Consider the following 12,472-nt stretch of genomic DNA (forward strand, 5'->3'; position numbering starts at 1 on the left):
AAGATGGACTGCAGCCCGAAAAAGAGCTGACCCTGGAAGAAGGACACTGCTAGCTTCATAATGTAAACTAAAAAAACACATCCCACAAATGGTCAGGATGAGTGATGTCAGAAGCAACGCCAGAATACCTGGACTCCTGTTTCGACTTTCCTCTGGGGAGATCGGTAACCTTGAGCAAGTTCCGCTACATTTGAAATTGTTTCCTTCTTCGTAAAAGAAGCATTAATACCTTCGACTTTGTAGGAAACAATTATGAGGATGAAAAGGGATAGGATGTATGGAAAGACTTTGTGAATTACAGGAGAAATATGACATACTGCCCTCAGAAAGTGTGAGGTGGGTCTTGTAGTGTCAAAGCTGGGGATAGAAGAGGTCAAGAGACATGCTAAGCACCCCTATTAAGTCCAATTATAGGGAATTTGGAAAACAAATTCACTTTTTTCCTTTTTTTTTTTAAAGATTTTATTTATTTATTTGACAGAGAGAGATCACAAGTAGACAGAGAGGCAGGCAGAGAGAGAGAGGGAAGCAGGCTTCTTACTGAGCAGAGAGCCCGATGCGGGACTCGATCCCAGAACCCTGAGATCATGACCTGAGCCGAAGGCAGCGGCTTAACCCACTGAGCCACCCAGGCGCTCCCTTTTTTCCTTTTCTCATCTTCTCCTCCTACAGTATTAACCACATAATATTTACTAGGAAATCATCTCAATTTCAGAAAATGTAGGATATGAAAATTTTATATTTAGAAAATAGTTTATTTCCCAAGGGACTCTTTTTTTTTTTTTTTTAACATATAATGTATTGTTTGCTTCAGGGGTACAGTCTGTGAATCATCAGTCTTACACAATTCACAGCGCTCACCACAACACATACCCTCCCCAATGTCCATCCCCCAACCACCCCTATCTCTCCCTCGCCCCCCCCCCCCAGTAACCCTGAAGGGACTCTTTTACATGCCACATTTACATGGGATGACAAAAATAAAAATCCAGTAATTTCCTAAAACTGTCCTGCACACAACTTTTAAGCACAGCTGTGCTTGTACTCCGGTATAGTACATTTGATGGGTGTTTTACCAAGTTTTAAACATAGCTTTAAAAGCACCGAGGATGAAGCCATTGGGAACAATAACGTTTCTGCTGGAATATTAAACTTCTGATATTACAACATGGAACTGATTCCTATCATCTCCTAAAACAAATGGCCAGTATTGCATCAGCTTCATTGTTCCTCAGCGGCCTACTGCAGACCAGGCTAGCTTGAGCTACCTCAGGAAAATGGCGGAGTTGCTGTGTTACTCCCCAGTTAGTGAAGTCGTGGTTAGACTTTCCATTGTGAGAAAGTGCTTTGTCCATTATCATATTCCTACCTCGGACCTTGCAGCTAACAGCCTGAGTATTCCCATGGCTTGGATCCTCACCTTGTTCCCCAGTTGTAACATAAGAAACATGGAAGCTCTTGGGGGGATATTTTGCCAACTTGTGCACAGGGCCCCAGACCATTTAAAATGGTCTGAGGTTATTCAATGATCCTATGAAATAATCCTGCATTTTTATTTCCAGGTCAAATCTGCTTTTTTTTTTTTTTAGGGCTTATTTTTCTCCTTTCTCATAAGAAAAATAATTTTTTTTGTAAGATAGGTCCAGTGAAAAATTATGTTTTGCTTGCTTCCTGGAGAGACCAGCTGGCGGAGAGAAACAGAGAAAATAAAGGAAAAAAGCCAACTCCCTGCCTCGTGCTGACTCAGCCCTTCACTGCTCCTGTTGTTAGGACTGGGTTTTGTCTTCCCTTTTCAGCTGCCAGGGATGAAGAGGAGAGAAAATAAAAGGGCAAGAAGGCTTGGCCGAGAAGTTAATATCCGGTGCTTTGGTATTTTGGAGATGAAGCGGCGTCAGCTCTTTATAAGGCACTCACCGGGGAAGAGTGAAGAGAAATTTGCTCCTGTATTAATAACGTGCCATTATGCTGTCATGGTAATGCCTTTCCAGAAAAAACTGGGTGTCCCTACAGTATAACCTGACCAGGTATTTGGCCCTAGAAAACATTCCCTTCCATAAAATTTCTGCCAGGAAGGGTTCTTTGACAGAATAAGATGGTAGAAGAAATACCTGCAAGTAATTTTAAAACTGTCAGCTCTGAACTCGCCTTTAGGTCCTTCCCACACACCAGCCCAGTCCTCTGCCTTGCTCTGCAGTTTTATGTGATAGCTCGGAAAGACTCAACCTTTCAGAACTTCAGTTGGTTACTCTTAAATAAACATATAAAGAGCGCCAAACACTTAAGTTCTGAAACCTCCCCGAATCTCGAACGTGATGCGGAGAAGAAAACTTAGTTGCTTAGTAAAAATGTCCTAGCATCATCCTGTGCTTACAGCAGCTCTAGCAAACACAGTGTATTATAATTCCACCATCCTTTTTTATCCATGTTTCTCTAAGTACTCAATCGTAGGCAGTTTAGTACTGTTTTTGAAGAAACTTAAAGCATAATATAAAGAGCTCACTTTTATGGAGTAACTGTATTCCAAGGCACTGTGACAAATGGCTTAAGTGATTAAAGTCTATCTCCTAGAAACTTTACAGTAGCTCTCTGAAATAAATATCGTTATCTCCATTTTAATAATGAAGAAACTGAGGGCTGCAGACTTCAGACAATTTTCCTAGGATCTCACAGCTGGAAGGTGCTAGAAACATGACAGAATAATTTATGCATGCCTAAATCACTGGAATCTGCAACGTGACTTGAAACTCTATTTCCCCCTAGATTAAGGTATTTTATTCATTCCATAAGTATTTGCTGAGTTCCTCCAATTTCCAAGGCATTATTTTTCTTATGTGCCATTGGCAGCTATTTCAAGGTCCCAGTGACTTTTTGCTTAGTAGATTATAATTTCCTTCTCCAGAATGATTCTGGAGAAGGAAATTATAATCTACTAAGCAAAAAGTAGTTTTCCCCTGCAGCTTTCCCCTGCAAACTGGTTACAATTCAGTCTCCAAGTATTTGGCAAGAATCCTTTTTGCCTCTTGAGCCTTAGGTTAATTACAAACTTATCCCCCCCCCCCGTTCTAGTTAAATCCTTTGTCTTTCAAACATCTTATTTTTTTAAATAATCAAAATATTTGTTATAATGCTATAGAACCGGGTTTGTGGTCATTTGTGTGTGCTACTTAAAATTAACCTTTAGGGTCACCTGGGTGGCTCAGTGGGTTAAAGCCTCTGCCTTCGGCTTAGGTCATGATCCCATCATTATCCCAGGGTCCTGGGATCGAGTCCCACATCCGGCTCTCTGCTCAGCGGGGAGCCTGCTTCCCCCTCTCTCTCTGCCTGCCTCTCTGCCTACTTGTGATCTCTCTCTCTGTGCAAAACAAACAAACAAACAAACAAACAAAAAACTATTACGACCTCCAGAGGGCCCTAAAGATTGAGTTTATTTAAGCAGATTCCCCTTGCACATTTTGGAAGGTCATGCCAATTAGGTGCTCAAGTATTGTTCCAGGACATAATATCCACTGTGTAGGAGGTAGTCCCTCCAACCCAAATCACTCTTGTTCTGTTGCTTTCTTGGACTAACGGTGAGTAGCCATAAAACTTGGCGGCTAAACTAGATTTTACTAGATGAGCAGCTTTGTCATAACTACAGGGAATGGAGAGAGCGATGTTTACATTTTTGTTTCGCTTCCTTTCTTTTACTTCTTGGAGAGTCACTGTGAAGAAATAGCCATTCCTTCCCAGACTCAATAGATCTGTGATTCTGTGCATTTCAGCTCTGAAGAAACTAACACTTTCTCCTTTTCCTGTTTACCCATTCTGGATGGTGGCTCGAGAGGGAAAGAAGACACAACGCTTCCAAATTCAGAAATTCATTTGGTGCATCAGTTCACACTAAACCTTACCTAATCCTTGTGCTTGATGGACGATAGGAATCTTCATTTCTCTAGTGAATGAGGTCGTTTGGAAAACAGAAGGAGCTCATAAATCTCAGTGGTTAATCAAAGATGTGTTTGGTACTTTGGAGGGCTTCTGTCCCCCAGAGTCACGGCCTACCCAACTCCATCAGCTCCCGAGGAACTCTGCAGCATTATGAGGGTGAAGAGCTGATTTCAACGGAAGGCCTTAAAGTTCATTGTATCACGGGCTGTTTCCATTTAAATCAAGCCGCACACTTGATGACCGAGAGGAGCCAGTGTTTCTATTTAAGAACGTGAATGGCCTTTTGGTTTTATGTTCCAGTTTACTTGTCCCCTGTCCATAGTTTACGGCACTAAGCCTTTTGGAAAGAGTGTATGTATTTCTGAATGTTTCTATTTTGCTCAGTAGGTGACGGTGGCATGGAAAATTTAGTTGCCCTCATGGAGACAGGATGGCCTCGGGCCATTTTACATAGTCCCGCACATTCCTGACGGGCCCAAAATGTTTACTGTTGTTCCCATCCCTAGGAGAGAACGTTGAAAGGCTGTTCCTATTGTGACTCATTTTATAAGGTGGTTGGTTCTGTAAAGATGCGCATAACTTGCATCATATTTTCAACACACTGAGAGCATTTATGTTTAAATACCATTTCATCCTTTTCTTTAAAGAAAGATTCCTCAGAAAGTCCAGCTTCTGGAACTTCACCACCGTAGAGCTATCCTGTTTAGAAAAGGGGAAGGGGCCCACGGGAACCTTGTCCCTGCATGCCACCCTAGCCTCTCAATCCCACGGGCTTTTCTAGAAAACTCCTAAATCTACTTAGAAGGAAGATTTTTAAAAACCTGTGCCACAATAACCAATGGAGAATTATAAACTAAGAAATGAAATTATAAGGAAAAAATCATTCTAATATATGGTCTCCCCCAATTTAATTTCCCAGAGTGGACTTGTTTAATCACAGGCCACTTGGAAATGCTAACAATTTAACAATTTATGTGGCTCTCCTTCCCTGATCTGATATCCTTTGGGCATTTGGCATCTAAAGAGCCAATGGTCTCCTTTGTAGTACCGCTGAGAGAAGCCTGGAAAGAATGAATGATTTGTTCTTCGTGCAGCTGGTAGAGAAGAAATGCCAAAAGGTCTACAGAGTCCTTAAGCAAACTCTTCTTTCTTTTTTTTTCCTTTTCTTTCTTTCTTTCTTTCTTTCTTTCTTTCTTTCTTTCTTTCTTTCTTTCTTTCTTTCTTTCTTTTTCTTTTTTTTTTAGGATTTGAGGATGGTGTCAAAGCAAGAGGCGTTCCAAATACTCCACCACTTTCTGTGACATGATTTGTCTGTTACTGGGGACACACTTGACTCTCTTCTGCTCCGGCTGGGAAATGAGCTGAGCGGGCTGAGATCACTGCAGCAGTCCAGACAATGCCATTGAGGCATTCTGAGGACTTGAGCTGTTGAGCCCATGTCGAGGGGGTGTTTTGTCTTCTCTGAGATGCAGCTCGTGAAATATGCGTACTTCACGTGTCCTGACCTATTACCTCATCACACCAGAGAGTCTGCAAAACACCCCCATGGTAGTTATTTCCAGCATTACATAATGGTTCCTTTTGTGTAGCCTGAATCTAGTGAAGGCAGCAGAAAGGTCTTAATAGAACTATTTCCTTTTGGATGTGTGATTGAGAAGATGTGTATTTATTTTTCACATTGGCACCAACGATCCAACTATCCTTATCTAATATTTACACATCAGTCTTTGCTCCCCGACAATCCAAGCTTGTTCAGTTCGACATTCTAAACTTCCTCTTTGCCTTTATATTCAGTTTGCTTTCATCTCTGCTTGTACATAACGAGATACCTTCTGCCTCGGAAATTTTATCTCAAGCCCCACCTTCTTGATGAAGCTCCAGATACTCTCAATGGCCTTCTTTAGAAAATAGTCATTACAGAACTTAACTGTTTTCATTTAGCACTGTATGAATTTCTGCTTGCTTGCTGTTTGGCTATTTCACATGGGCAAAGTTCGGCCCCACTTAACCACACTTGCTGTGGCTCAAAAGGGGAGTCATGTAGTACCTGTGATAATATACAGATCTCTCCATATGTAAACCCACATGTACACACACATATGCATTCATCTGTCTACATGTAGCACATAACATTGAACCAGGAATGGAGTAGGTGTCCAAGTACTGAGCTGAATTAAATTCAGAATTGTATCAGTTATATCAATTAATGAGAAAACTCTTATTTCAATAAATTACCATTGTCTAAAAGATACAGGAAATTGAAAAGCAGAAGGTCCAGACTTAGTTTTCACTCTTTAACTATTCTTATTATCTAAAAACTATAGAATTGATTATAACAGTGCCTCCTAGCAATATATGCAAAATCTGTTTTTGAAATTTTTTCCCAAAATACCTGTTATCCTTCAAATACCTTAGTGGATAAATAATTAATATGCTTTATTTTTTCCTAAAAACACATTCTTTTAAAATAAAACTCTGAGCTTTTACATAAAAACTTAGGCAGAAGAAATGTGAGTCAGAAATAATAATAATAATAATAATAGAGATGAAAAAGAGAATGAGACAGTGAAAGTGGAGAATTGGGAAGGTTTTAAGCGTTATGAACAAAGATACATGCACGATTACAGGAGAGAATATATATATTGCCAGTAAAACTTCTTTCTCACGACATGTCCTGGGCAGATCTATTCTTATCCCTATACCCTCACCTCTGTGCTCACAGCATCTTCTCTAGCCTTGTAAAATGGCACTTTCCATGTTTTTAAACTACTCAGTTATCTGTCTCCCACTAGATGATATACACCTTTAGGAAAGGGATGGTTCGTTTGTGTATTTTTTCAATGCCCAGCATAGAGCCTGTGACATACAATACACACAAGTCAACAGTTTAAGTAATAAAGGAGCAAATAATGGAATGACACATAAGAAAGGAGAGAGAGAGACAAAAGGCATGAGAAGACTATTCCCAGGAAAACTGACCCCTCGCAAGCTGTTATCAGTATGCCAAGTTCTTTAATTCTAAAAATTCATTCATTTCTCCAAGTATAGAGGAAGAGGAAAGATATTAATGTTAGAAATATGACAGTCTTCTGTGAACTTGGAACTTTGTTCCCACATCCCATCTTTAATTCACAGGATTATAATGGTCTCTTCCAAAAAAAGTGCTCTGACATTTCCAGAAAAATAGAGCTTGGGCAAAATGAAAATAGCTTAAATTTTTTTTTTTTTTGGTAACACTTTCGATTATAATGTCCTGCCTTTTGTCATAGAAGAACAGTCCTATTGGCTCAAGTTATTCTTAGAGAGGGCTCCACCTAAGTATGGAAAATGTGTCCAAAGCTCTCACATTGTCAAGGTATTTTTATACCTTTATATAATGAACACTGTGAAAGAAGTCATCCTACAGATTTGCCTCTTGCAGTTTTTCACTGCTGAGATTCTGAGACATGTTCCTAACATAACTATCCCCAACACAGTCAACACCAGGCATCAAAAACTACATGGCTCCTTGGGTAGAGGCAAACATGATCACTGCTGCTGCTGTGGTTGATGTCTGATGCAAAGCTAAATTCCTAAAGCTGTTTTCAAACCTGAGATGGGCTTTTTGATGGGGAAAACAATGAATGACATTATATAAAATTCTAGCTGCTTTTCCTACCCAGCTTAGCCTATTCTTTAAAATGGCCAGCACTTTGGCCATTGGACTTGTAGTAGCAAGTTTACACCATAGCCTATTTTCAAATGTCAACAAGAGACACGTCAAAAAAACAAAACAAAACAAAACAAAAACATGCTTAATGGTAACCCCCAAACCAAATTTATGAAATCACAAAAACAGAGTCTCTCAGATGATTGCACATGCATTCTGTAATTCTATATAAAGTCCCAACTGTGAAAGGAGTGCCTGAAGAGTTCTGGATGTCACAAGGATTGTGTTTCAAGCCACCTCACAGAGAGACATTACTTTGATGAATTTTCCACAGTGTCAAATCTGGTCTGTGGTCTTGGAGACTCAGAAACCCGATCTGTCAGCAAAGCTGGAGCAAATTCACACGTCAGAGGTGGACTTAAAACTCGGAGAACACAGAACACTACCGAAGAGTGATAACAAGATGTAAATACATTAATTTACAAGAAGCATAAATGTCACATGGACTCCCCCGCTCCTGGGGGCGAGCCAGCTCATTCCCTTTCTGGGGACAGGGCCACGGGAAGTGCCAAATCCTAACCAGAAGGTTAGTTGGTGATGAAAAGGCGGAACAAAAGGAAGATAGAAATAAATCAAATGTAAGACTAGAATGCAGATTCTAGTTTTATTACCTTCCGAGTTACCCCGATGTTTCACACTGGGGGAAGGCGAGTCCGAAGACTCACGGAGCAGCGAAGGGTCCAGCCCCCTCTGTGGCCTGGATGGACGCTGAGGGCTCACCTGTGCCTGCATGGCTGATCAGTCCCTCTGCTGACAGACCTATTTTTCCTCTCGGTTTGTCCACATCTAACTCTGGGAGACAAGAAGCTCCCCTAAAGTAACATCTGCTCTTCACCAATGCCATTTAAAGGTATCATCAGATTCATCCTTTCTGCTTTTCATTTTTTTTTTTTAATTTTATTTATTTGAAAGAGAGAGCATGAGCAGGGGTGTAGAGGCAGAGGAGAAACAGACTCCCCTCCGAGCAGAGACCCCCAGACGTGGGCCTCAATCCCAGGACCCCAGGATCACAACATGACCCAAAGGCAGGTGCTTAACCAACTGAGCCACCCAGGCGCCCAGGACAACATTATTACTCTTAACAGAAGAGAGTTGGTGCCTCTTGAAGTGTCCTTGGGGGCATTAGTAGTTCGTGACTTCGTCTCAGCTCTTAGAATGATTTCATAAAATCTATGTAACCCCCGCCCCACATCTTTATCATCTGTCTGTACTGTTTGATACCACAGCTGAAGACACTTTTCAACTCCTGTCAGCCTCCCTGTTAGTCTCAAAGTATAGTGCTAGCTTTAAAAATAGACTAGTCCTCTGATATTTTAAAGATTGTAAGCAGGACGTTTAACAGCAAGAACGGTACAGGAAGCAGGTACAGAGAAAAGTTGTGATAAATTGTGTGATGGCAGAGTTGATAAAAGTCTTCCGTTTCAAACACGAAGAGGCGGATTTGTAAGTTTTACTGGTCTCGCAAGGAGATCAAGCAGGAAATAATCTTAAACTACTTTAGTTGCCATTTAACTTCCAGCAGTCTTGGGTAACCACACCTTGGTCTCAAGCCTGACTAGAAAGTACTTGAAGAAAAAAACAAAAAACCCTCCCCGGTGTTGCTCCAGTAGGATGAGCTGATTTGCAATAGCATCTAGTAAGAGAGGGTTTCTTTTACTTCATACCAAAGTACTATGACATGGGGAGGACATCCAGAATGTTGTCAACAGGGTCCTCTGTGGTTAGGAGAGACATTAAAATACACACATCGTCTCCTATATCATGGAATTTGGCAACTCCTCATCAGAAATGTTGGGGAACAATCTGGCTAAGTCTTGAAAGTAGGAATGAGAAGCCTAATTCAAAGTGGAATGAAGGTGATAATCTTTCCTAGGAAGGAGGAAATTGCTAGGTTAAACAAAGATAATTAAGCCTGATTGGTTAATTATACAAATACAAACAAAATAAAAATAGTTTAGTTGTAGTAAATAAAAGGAACAGCTATGTCAAAATGAAAAAAATAATAATTTCTTAGGCAAAGAAGAATTAACTCTTAGAGGTAGGAGATCAAGAATGAGTTTGTAAAAAAACACAGAACAAAACAAAACAAAAACCGGTTTGTTAGGTACCTGATTGTCCTCCTAATATTACAATAAAATTGGAGCCCAATTATGCTTGCATTGAAAAAAAATTATAATATAGTCTATTTAATCTATAGATTAATACAAGATGTAAGAAAAATTTTATTAAATTGATATAATACTAACACAATACAAAAAAATTTTTAAGAACCTATGTTCCCAATTTATATTTCTAGGAAAAGTGTTTTTCCATTAGTAAGTGTTGATTTTTTTCTTTCCTTTTTGGGACATCCTAGAGTTCTAATATATCTTAACAAACATAGACTCATGAAACTAAATGGGAACATGGGAGCCATTTCATATATTCCTGTGGCTTCAGTGAAAGTGCACTGAGATCAGATTCAACAGAGGACAATTGTCTTCTGTTACTTATGAATATGTACAAAAAGGAGCTTCTGCAGCTTTCTCAAATATGCTTGCCATAGGGTGCCTGGGTGGCTCAGTTGGTTAAGTGTCTGCCTTCAGCTCAGGTCATGATCATGGGGTCCTAGGATTGAGTCCCACGTCAGCTCCCCGCTCTGCAGGGAATCTGCTTCTCCCTTTGGCCCTCTCACTGGTTCTCTCAATCTCTCTCTCAAATAAATAAAATCTTAAAAAGTAAATAAATAAAATGCTTGCCACTCCACAAAACATGTAGATTTTTAGCAAATACTTCATGTTTTTATGTATGGCAATTTTCACAATAGGTAGACAAGAAATTTGACGATGAAATAATGAATAAATCTCATCACCTTATGATCAATTTCAAATTATATCTAGAAATACTGGGGGGTTTTTGTTTGTTTTACAATCTAGTTTCCTGTGTTTGCTGCTTCTGAAACAAAATATTCTACTTACAACTATAGTGTGTGCCACATTTGAATAGTGATAGCCATTCTAAAGCAGGGTGCGAAGTAAAGGATTACATATTGCCTGTTTACTGTAGACCCTTTCTTCTTGAGAGTTTCATACTGGCATTTAGATTTTCCTCGCTTTGAATGAGTACATAAATTCCTCACTTTGCATAAGAACTCTCTTCCTCCAGGGGCAAAAAATGGACTTACTATCCACCTCACATACCAAAAAAGATTTTCTACCTTCATTCAGCTTTCCAAAAAAGATTTTCTGCCTTCATTCAGCTTTGCATGTACCTTAACCTAGATTCTAAAATGAATTATTCCATAAACCAAAAAGGCAGAAGAATAGATTCTAAGAAGGCAAGCTTTCCAGTCTAAATGCTCTTTTAAAAAAATTATGTTCTCTAATTCCATGATAGTATATTTTGATTCTGAAATTTGAAGTTACTTTAGAGGCATTTGGGCTCATACTCGTTTGCTGATGTTCAAACCAGCAATTAATCCAAAGGCTGTAAGAAATTAAAGTGTCACCCTAAAGGTCACTGTAACAATTGTTTTTATTGTACAGAATACCAGTCCAATAGAGTATAAATGATTTTATAACCTTTAAAGTCTGTGGTTAACATGACTGTTTCTCATTTGGTCTCATACTTCAATTTCTTCTAAGAAACATGGATTGATGTACCTGGCTGCCCACATCAAGTGTGTTCATTGATGTTCCTATTGTATTATAGTTGACTTTTTACAAGTTGAGCAAAGCAATGACAATTCCATCCAGGAGAACTCATGACATAAATCTCAGTATTCTACACGCCGTGTTTTATTTTTTAATCCTGGCCAAATAAAAGGTGCAAAAAACAAATACAACCTTCAGATGTTCTCATTAATGATAATTGTTTTACATATGATGAAAGAGCCAGTTTGAGAATCGTAAAAGTCTGGGTCCATGTTAAAGGGCAGCTGAAGTGCAGTCAGTAATGGAAGCCTCTAAAATTATAGCTTGGCCAATGCAATGTTTAAAGTTTTAAAATACTTTTCTCCATGGGAGGTTTCCACTACTCTATTTTGCAATGATACCTTGGATTTCATTAACCCAGACCTTTACCCAGCAAGATGACTTTCTTTTTTATGAAGCCGTGAAATTAACGAATGTTTTTCTGGGGTGACATTTTGGGGCATATTCACTTGGAAGCAGCCCATAGGGAAAACATGCGATGTTTTCGTGGGCTGTGGCTGGAGCAGTAGTCAGATGCCACGTGAAGCGAGAAAGCATCACCATAAACATACCTTGTCCTTGGGTTACTCCATAAAATTCAGCTGCTATCCTGGCTGCTTCCTTGCGGTTGCCTTTCACGATGTAGAAGTGACTGAGGATGGCAAGGCTGATTTTCACAAAAAGCTTGAAACAGAAGAGTGAAAGGATCGTGAAGTAGACATTGGATAACTGTTGAGCAAACGGCCGGCTTTCTTCTAACACCGACATTGCTGCACCAGAGCGTGCGGGGCTCTCCGCTCTGAGCCAAGTCGCAAATGTGCCTGGCTCTCCTTTGGGAGGCTCCTGAACAGCTGGTCCTGAGGGAGGAAAATGTCAGCTGGTCATGATGCCCCGAGCTCAGAATATTTATACCGTCCGTAAAAGTTCTCTGCAGACTGCCACTGGCCTGACGGCGTTCCCTGGAAGCAGTTGCAACACGAGCTCGATTGCCAAGGCCCCTGACTTTCCATTCTCGGTAGAAAATGACACCCCCCCCTCGCCCCACCTCGCTGCTCCGAATTTCAAGACCCAGACATTGAGAGTCATATGCAGATGATTTCCTTTCTCGGCTTCTAATTATCACGAATACTTTGAAGACTGTCTATGGGGTTCCAGTTGTTAATGT

General features: G+C 40.1%; 1 protein-coding gene across 1 annotated transcript in view; it reads right to left on the bottom strand.

The window, feature by feature from the left end:
- The window catches only part of ASB5 (ankyrin repeat and SOCS box containing 5), a 50,427-nt gene extending 38,237 nt beyond the window's left edge, over positions 1 to 12,190 (bottom strand). The window contains exon 1 of the mRNA XM_047714156.1: positions 11,880 to 12,190. Within this exon, the coding sequence (XP_047570112.1) occupies positions 11,880 to 12,075 (196 nt within the window). The 5' untranslated portion in view covers positions 12,076 to 12,190. The remainder of the gene's footprint in view (positions 1 to 11,879) is intronic.
- Positions 12,191 to 12,472: the final 282 nt, after the last annotated feature.

Source organism: Lutra lutra, chromosome 2 (assembly GCF_902655055.1).
Source record: "Lutra lutra chromosome 2, mLutLut1.2, whole genome shotgun sequence".
In the NCBI taxonomy this organism is placed as follows: Eukaryota; Metazoa; Chordata; class Mammalia; order Carnivora; family Mustelidae; genus Lutra; species Lutra lutra.